Source organism: Takifugu flavidus, chromosome 6 (genome assembly GCF_003711565.1).
Source record: "Takifugu flavidus isolate HTHZ2018 chromosome 6, ASM371156v2, whole genome shotgun sequence".
NCBI lineage: Eukaryota > Metazoa > Chordata > Actinopteri > Tetraodontiformes > Tetraodontidae > Takifugu > Takifugu flavidus.
Genome location: NC_079525.1, coordinates 9,179,694 through 9,188,485, shown reverse-complemented (window position 1 = coordinate 9,188,485; position 8,792 = coordinate 9,179,694). Strand labels below are relative to the sequence as shown.

Sequence of the window (8,792 nt, the reverse complement as noted above, 5' to 3'; positions counted from 1 at the left end):
AAATAGGTCTAATTTACTTTTCTATTGTACAGGAATAAGACAACAAAGTTTTAAAACTGAAAATTTGATTGTATTGATTGTATTAACCTCTCTGTATCCCTTATTGCTTGGATGTGCTTGGTTCCTGGCTTGTCTTTTTGGTGTCTTAGAAGGCAATGCGTGCTGGGCAGACAGACTCTGCATAATACTAAATTTATAGACCAATAAGGTCTACTGTTGCCAGGCAAAATGTTTTTAGTGCCACGAAAAAAAAACATGAATAAGCTGCACCGTAGAATAAGCCACAGTTTAGAGTGTAGAAAAAAGTTAGTCTGGAATTTATTGTAATCATGACCCAATTGTAAGCACCACCACTGATGCATGGGACAATGCATCAGTCACCACATTATCAATCCCCTTTTTGTGCTTTTTCATCACATTGTGTTCTGTACCAATGGGACTGAACACATGAGATGCTGAGAGAGATGAGGGTTCTTTTAGACTTGTTAGAAGTATATGTGATAGGGAATACCTTCAGCATCATCCAGCATCAGCAGTGCTTCTGCCCTCAGAAGAATAACATGATCATTCAGTCACCAGGCCAGAGCTAATGCGTCATGGCCATTTTATCATACCACCTTTTCATTTTTTCCTGGGAGGAAGACAACCCCACAGCAATCTAGTGGCACTCAGCAGCCAAGCCTTGACCAACCACAAAATAAATCGCAATGATCTTGGAAAAGGAGCCGGACAGCCACTGGTCCTTAAACACCTTGGTCGGGCCAGCACTCTAGCGGACCCTGTGACTGGGATTGTAAGTGATACTCACTGCAGGGAGATGCCAAGGTACTACAGAGTCCCTTTAAATGTACTTGACAAGTAGTCTGTGTCCTGATTCGTCTGAACAATGTGCAGTAACCCAAAGGTATTAAGAAACTTAATAAGTACTTTACTGACCACTTAGACAGTAATTTTTATCAGTGGAACACCCTCTGGAAACTGAGTGGACCTAAACAATACTGTAAACAAAAATTGGTTAACTGTCTTGCTTCTGAAGAGCCAACCAATACAATTGACTATTGATTGTTAATTGATCATTTTAATTTCAACATGCAAGTGCAACTAAAGACAAATAAATGTGAGAGACAGATAATTAAGAAAAAACAAATTGTTCCATATGTATTTTCGTTGTACATTAATATACATTTCAAAAATGAGTAGGAAGAAATACTTCTACAGTCCTTCCTCTTGGTGATTGACTCATGTCAAAAGTAAAACAATCTGTGTGGATGTCACTGCCATTTTGTCTTTTTCATTTTGTCACTTTTTCAATTGATACCTGACTGTTCTCTCCAATAAACATCTCTCATAACCAAGTCGGTGTCTACGAAGATTCCTATTTCATCAGCACATCTGAACTATCACCAGAAGAAATTTACCACACTGTACTTAAGCCACTGCAGTTTGTTCATGCTCTGCCAGATAGTTATGGTTTCATGCCTGATTCTTCAGCACTTTTGTGGTTTGGAATAACTGGTTTTGACTCTACCTTCCTCGGATTTTCCTTCGTCTTCGTCAAGGCAACTTTGGCGGGCGGTCGGTCGGTCGGCCTACCTTCGGTAGGTCGGTCGGTCTACCTTCGGTCGGTCGGTCTACCTTCCTTGGATTTTCCTTCGTCTTCGTCAAGGCAACTTTGGCGGGCAGGCGGGCGGGCGGTCGGTCAGTCGGTCGGTCGGTCGGTCGAGAACAGAAGGTGAGTAGGAGAGTATGGAAGGGAGGGGAATAAATGTGTCTGAAGATGTGTAGTTCTATTTGATAATGTATATCCTGGGGACTATACTGTGGTATATCAAATGTATGTAACAATGTAGAATGGCCAGAGTCTTCCCTGCCTTTTGCCAGAAGGCAGCAGGGATAGGCTTAACCCCCCAGACATAAACTTAAGTCTATCCAAATGTGGCTCTTGCAATTGCTGTCACTGCCTGCTCTTCTGCTCTTGCGCTGATGTGGAAAATTCCACTCACTCTGCCACACCCCTCCTCCTTCAACATTTTCACCTGTTCCTCCCTCTTAGGCTCTCTCTTTATTATCAGGGTGTCTAAACCAATGTTCCCTCTAAGCTGCGCGCTTGCACAATCGCGCACTGCTTGCACATACTCAGCGCACAAGAAAATCTATGCAGTGCACAAAATAAAATTCAACAGAAACGTATTAATTTATATCTAATTTTAGAACTGATATAATCTAGTTAATTAGACCAGTAATATTGTTTTCTGTACCATTTCGCAACGTACCTCAATGAGCGGCAGGTGTCCAGCCAATAATCCGATACAGTTCACTTACGCTACACAGCCAAACATAGCATTGACAGTGTTTATGTATGTGCCCTGCCTTTACTCGCCGTGCAGGTTAGCTAGCTAACAACAGTGCAGCGGATCTAAGAGACCCAAATGCTAATCCCTTATCATGGCGAAACGAACGGGCAGAGACACATCCACTCATCAAGCCAAAGTAAAAAAGAAATGCGGTTCTTTTAAGATGGAATGGCTGTCAGAGTACGTGCAAATAGAAGAACAAGCGGTGAAACTCTTCCTAGGACTCTTCCTTTGGTTAAAGCAGGACTCTCACATATAACATAGTACACATCTCATGAACAACAAGATTTTTGTCTTTTTCATTTTATGTGCTGCTGCCATTTGATTCTTTTAATAAGCCATGTAACTTGCTATGATCCAAGGTTTCGAACAAGCGTGATACTGCTGTGTGGCCACAGCGTACCCATCTGATGTTGCTCACAATGGTCCTCAGTGTGCTCAGGGAGCTTGTGTGTCTGCTCAGACACATGAAAAATTAGAGGGAACATTGGTCCAAACAACTCTTTAAGAAGCCTCCAGGTGATCCAAAATGCTGCAGCTAGAGTTCTGACAGGTATTGGCAAAAGAGATCACATAATTCCTGTACTGGCATCTCTTCATTGGCTCCCCATTAAATTTAGAATAATTTTTAAAATTCTTTTTCTGACCGATAAGCTCCTCAGAGGTCTAGCTCCATCCTACCTGGAGGAGCTAGTGACACCTTATCATCCCAATAGACCACTCCGCTCTCAGAATGCTGGTTTACTTGTGGTCCCCAGAGTCTCTAGGGGTAGAATGGGGGGCCGTGCATTTAGCCACCAGGCCCCCCTGTTGTGGAACCAGCTCCCTGTCCAGGTACGGGAGGCTGACTCCATCTCTGCTTTTCAGATTAGACTTAAAACCTTCCTCTTTGGAAAAGCTTATTGTCATTAATTCTGTAGTTGCAGTTACTATCCTAGACAGACAAGTTATCATACTTTGGGGGTCGTCTGATTATTAGGTTTACATCTTAGTTATGCTGCTATAGGCCGAGGCTGCCTGGGTCCAGAAACATGATCACCTGACAGGCCTCTGTCACTCCACTGGGTCATGGCTTCCTCTCCTCTCGTCTTCTAGTAGATCATTGATGATGTTGTTTCTTGTATCGTTTCTCTGCCCCGCTGTATCCATCAACAGGTCTAGCCGCCTCTATAGCTGTATGGTGGCCTGGCGACCTCCGACCTTGCTGACCCAATCTACTCTTATACCAGCAGCTTGTACTATTAATGTATCTCTATGATCTCTGCCTATTCTCTCTTCTATCTGTCCTCCCCCTTCTCCTCCCTCTCTACCCAGCCGGCCATCAACAGGAGGGTCCCCCTACATAAGCTCGGTCCTGCTCAAGGTTTCTTCCTGTTAAAGGGGAGTTTTTCCTTGTCACTGTTGCTTGTTGGGGGACAGGCCCTGGGATTCTATAAAGCACCAAGAAAATATTTTGATTGTAACAGACGCTATATAAATAAAGATTATTGAAGATTGATTGATTGCCAGATTATTGCTCCATGCCACTTCAGCACTTTGTTTGATCGGATTTAGTGGTTTCGATCCTGCCTGCCTTGGACTTCTCTTCTGTCGATGTCCTGGCAAATCTGACAACCTTCCATCCCCGTTCAAAGGTTTTTGCCTTGTGTCTGTTTGGACTTTGCCCTCTTGTGGTATTTTTTGCATGCCACACAGGTTTGTTTGTGATTCCTATGGTGCTGTTACCCGCAAGTTTTTAATAAAGCCGTTTATTAAAACTGTCAGTAACTGCTGCACGTGGATCCCACCACACCCGTATCAGCACAAATTGGCCAAGTCCATCCTTCTGGAGTCAAGTTGCATCGCCATGGTTGCCTGGGACATAGAACAGTAGGTGGAGAGGGCCATAGAAGGGCAGCCAGATCCCAGTGCCTGTCCACCAAACTGTCTGTTTGTTCCGCCCACCTTACGGTCAGAGGTGCAAGAGGGGTTTCCTTCTCCTAAATTTACCTGCCATCCTGGAATCCTTTGAACCCTACAGGCCATCTACTAATGGTTCTGGTGGCCCATATTGAGGGAGGACACCGAGGAGTTTATCAAGGCCTGCCTGCCCAGTTTGCAACCTGAGACTATCAAGACTCCCCGCCAGGCCCCTGTAGGACTCCTGCAGCCTCTTTATTTTCCCCACCACCCTTGGTCCTGCATCTCTGACTTTGTCGTGGGCCTTCTCACTTTGCAGGGCTTCACTGCCATTTTGATTTTTGTGGACCGCTATAGCAAGATGGTCCACCTGGTTCCATTGCCCAAGCGCTCCTCTGCCACACACACACACGCAGGCATGCACGCACGCACGCACACACACACACACACACACACACACACCCATCTGATCAGCCTTCATCATTTTCACCTGTTACTCCCTCTTAGGCCTATTTAAGTCATTTGTGTACATTCCTGCCTTGCCAGATTATCACTTCATACGTGACTTTCCATCGCTTTGTTTGATCGGATTTAATGGTTTTGATCCTGCCTGCCTTGGACTTCTCTTCTGTCGATGCCCTGGTAAATCTGACAATCTTCTGTCTCTATTCAAGAGATTTTGCCTTGTGTTTGTTTGGACTTTACCCTCTTGTGGTGGTGTGGTGTTTTTTGCATGCCACAGAGGTTTGCGATTCCTTCGGCGCCATTACCCGCAAGTTTTAATAAAGCCGTTTATTAAAACTGTCAGGAACTGCTGTGTTGCGAGTGGATCCCACCACACCATGTTAGTTGCAGTCCATGACCATATCATAGCTGATTGGGCCTTTTATAATATGTGGTCATTTAACACATTCGTAGGGAGGGAAAAGACCCAGAAGCAATTCATTCCATGGAGTCAATCCATGTGCATAAAGCACGCATGTATGACGTACATAACTGAGTGGTTTGAAATGTACTAGTTATCAAGACCATGTATTTTTGTTGTGCTTGTCTTTAAAATCCCCCATGTTTAATTAGAACACTTCAGCCACACTTGAGCTCCATCTGTGATTGGATGAGGCCAAGCTTGGCAGGACTGGTTGCGCTCTGCTGCATTCTGAAACATGTGAAAGGCACAAAGACCTGAGTAAAATGTGAGGCAAAAAAAATAAATATCTATACTTGCTCCAATATTTTACCTTAAATTTAAAAAAAGAATGTTTAAAGCATAGTTAGTGTCTTGTAAGATTTGCTCTTTTTTTTTTTTTAAATATCTGGAATTCTGATGATTGTGGGTTGAGGGAACACTGGAGAATAAAAGAAAATTCTATTAAAACAATTCACACCATTCATGAAAAAGTTGCATAATCTAAATGTGTCTTTGCAAGGCATGGTAGTTTAGAGCATATGAATTTCCTATCTAATGTATAATAAATGCGTGACACTCTAGGGGCTCATTCAGTGACAGGCTTATTCAGCCCCAGTACTGAAAGGATCATTTCCAGAGACCCTTTGCACTTTATATTGACTGCTGGGTACCTCAAATTTCTTAATGTTTACTTTAATTCAATCTTATGTGTGAGCTGCTGTGCAGTTTACCCACTGAGTGGGTAATAAAGCTTATTTTTGGAATCTGGATTAAATGAGCTGATTTATTTTTAAAAAACAAACAAACACACAAACAGTGAAACAATTGCATTCAATTCACATTGATACTGAGCAGAATTCAATGTTAATCTTTCCCTTTGGTGGAACACTGTTAGTCTCAGAAGTCTTATGACGATCTTTGTCCCCGTTCCTCCTCCCCTTTAAGGTTTCAAAGACAAACACACAGTATGACTCAAACACGAGCACGGATGAACAGCTCTCTCCTCTACAGGTGAGATTCATTGTGTTACATCTGATTTTATGTCACTGCAAGTGTGAACTGTATCTCCTAGAACACACCTTTGCTGTAAATGAAAAATAGCTTGCTTGTCTGCTAACTTTGTGATGCTGCCAAGTCCTAAAACAGACTGGGATGAGTGACAGCTGTGCCAAACTTTCTACTCAGAACGATGCGGATTACCAGGTTGTTACTGCTTCACTCATGCTATCCTCCAGGCTTTACTTTATTAAAAAAAATTATACAATAGATAGATAGATAGAAGTATAAATGAAAACAAAGACATTTATTAAAATATTTAGATATTATACTCAACCACTTGGCTGATTTAATAAGACATAAAAATATTTTGTAAATTCAGATGGGATTACCAGTACACCTTATTTTACATTATCACCTGCTTCTATCATGACAGACACATGCTTGATTTCGTCATCACTCCTCCCATTGAATAAATGTGTTGTCCTGTACTGTTAATAGGACAACACGTGTGGAAATAAAACCACTTCGATATGATATATTGTTTAATAATAGGTTATCATTCCACTGCTACAAGCATTCATTGCAAATGTGTTTCTAATGCAAACAGCACAGCGCTATTGTGGAGTCTTTAATATACTCCTCATTTAATTGCGTGTTCTTACAGGTTTGAGAGCGACCATGAACAACAGCAGCTTTGAATCGTCTCCATCTGAAACAGAGTCTTGCCTTACACTGAGACATCCAGCATCTCGCATTCTTCTCTATACCTTCTTCTCTGTTGGAATCATCTGCACAGTTGTGGGCAACCTCCTGGTTGTCTTGTCCATTGCATATTTCAAACAGTTGCAGTCACCTACCAACACCTTTGTCATGTCTCTGGCAGTGGCAGACTGCCTTGTGGGCTTGTTAGTGATGCCTTACAGTATGATTCGGACAGTGGAGGGCTGCTGGTACCTAGGTCTTCTTTTCTGCCGACTTCACTCTAGCCTTGATGTGATGCTCTGCACTGCCTCCATATTTCACCTCAGCTGCATCGCCTTTGATCGCTATTATGCTGTCTGTAACCCGCTACTTTATTCTTTGAGGATGTCCCACAGTCGGGTAGCTCTCCTCATTTTTGTGTGTTGGTCCGTTCCCATGCTAATTTCCTTTGGACCCATAATGTTGGAACTCCATATTGCTGGTGTGGACATCCAGCTCCCTAAAGATGTTTGTATGTTTCTAGTCAATCAGGTTTATGCTGTCACAGCCTCTGTGGTTGCGTTTTACTTTCCGAGTGCTATCATGCTGATAGCATACTGGAAGATCTTCAAGGCTGCCAAACGCCAGGCCATGCAGATCAGTGCCATGGAAAGTCAGATGGCTGCCGGAGTTGGCAAAGACTCCAGCAGGAAATGGCAGCACAGAAACAACATGAGAAGGGAAAGGAAGGCAGCAAAAACTTTGGGTATCATCATGGGAGTTTTCCTAATTTTCTGGATGCCTTTCTTTACAACCAACATTGTGGACCCGTTCATTGAATACGGCACAGAGGGGGTGGTCTGGGATGTATTTTTGTGGCTAGGTTACATTAACTCCTCTCTGAATCCATTCTTGTATGGTTTCTTCAACCGTTCCTTCCGTAAGGCATTCCTCATGTTAATGGGCTGCAGGGTCTGTCTGACTGGGTCCTCCGCTGGGATGGAGTTATCACACACACCAAGAGAAGCCAACTGAATGTGTAAATCAATAATAATATAGATATGTTTCAATCTGTACATATCTTTAATTGTAAGGGCCATCTAATGTGATTAAATGTGATTAAATGTAATCTGATTAAAAGAGGCTAATCTTGAATGTGGACTTGTGGTTTCCTGTCTTTCTTCCATATATTAACAAAGGTTATTCTATCAACCCAAACTATGAAACTTTTCAACCTGATGTGTGATTATTTTTAGAGACTATGTTTTCAGACACTAAAGTCATTGCAAAACCTGATGGTAGTAAAGAAAAGAGATGCTAGCCCTTTCCTAGCGTCACCTACGGTCATGTCCTCTTTCATTCCATCAGTCCGTTCCTCTTGGCATCTTCCTCGGCAGTCTCAGCATTTTTCTACCAATGTCTTCACTATCCTCCTCAGTAGTTGTCCAAAACATTTCAGTGTTGTTTTTCTATTTTAAACTCTTTCTCGTCTCCCTCACATCCTACCAGTGGGACTTACGTTAGTACCACCACTTTTTGGAAAGTGGCTTCTGCCGATTTCTGCTCCCTTTTCTGAACATCTGAAGATTTCCTTAATAGGAATACTGTGTGGTGGAAATTACCTAAAGACCTCCAAATAGGATGAAATAAATGATGTACAGTATTGTTGGAAAAGTTGTCTTTTTGGGATTTTAATAAGGAGAGTATAAAACAAAATCAAATAAATGCAGCAGCTGTTTGAGAGTCTGCAGGAGCTGTCAAATGGGTTTTTGTAGTGAATAACTAAGACAATGAGTGGCGTCCTCTTGTTTTCAAATCAGTGCGCATGTGTAATAAGGAATTAGTCCAGTGAAGTAAAGTCTCGCTATTACAACTGTACCCTGTGGTAGTGCTGAAATAGGGGGTGCATCGTGTTGTGAAAGGAGACTTTGTATCATCCATACATGGGCCCT

The 8,792-nt window shown here is 42.5% G+C and overlaps 1 protein-coding gene across 8 annotated transcripts; it reads left to right on the top strand.

Annotated features, from left to right (window-relative positions):
• Positions 1 to 4,757: 4,757 nt before the first annotated feature.
• LOC130527502 (5-hydroxytryptamine receptor 4) lies at positions 4,758 to 8,001 on the top strand. Of its 8 annotated transcripts, none has more exons than XM_057036110.1 (5): positions 4,798 to 4,895; positions 5,331 to 5,446; positions 6,106 to 6,171; positions 6,307 to 6,363; positions 6,824 to 8,001. In XM_057036110.1, the coding sequence occupies exon 5, from the start codon at positions 6,838 to 6,840 to the stop codon at positions 7,873 to 7,875; it is 1,038 nt and encodes a 345-aa protein (XP_056892090.1). In that variant the 5' UTR covers positions 4,798 to 4,895; positions 5,331 to 5,446; positions 6,106 to 6,171; positions 6,307 to 6,363; positions 6,824 to 6,837; the 3' UTR covers positions 7,876 to 8,001. The 8 variants fall into 8 exon arrangements, with proteins under 8 accessions (XP_056892088.1, XP_056892084.1, XP_056892087.1 ...); XM_057036105.1 differs by having other exon boundaries at positions 6,296 to 6,363; XM_057036109.1 differs by having other exon boundaries at positions 6,233 to 6,363.
• The last annotated feature ends 791 nt before the right edge of the window (positions 8,002 to 8,792 follow it).

Coding starts and splice junctions, on each gene's coding strand:
- LOC130527502 (XM_057036106.1), top strand. CDS start 6,838: ATGAACAACAGCAGCTTTGAATCGTCTCCATCTGAAACAGAGTCTTGC.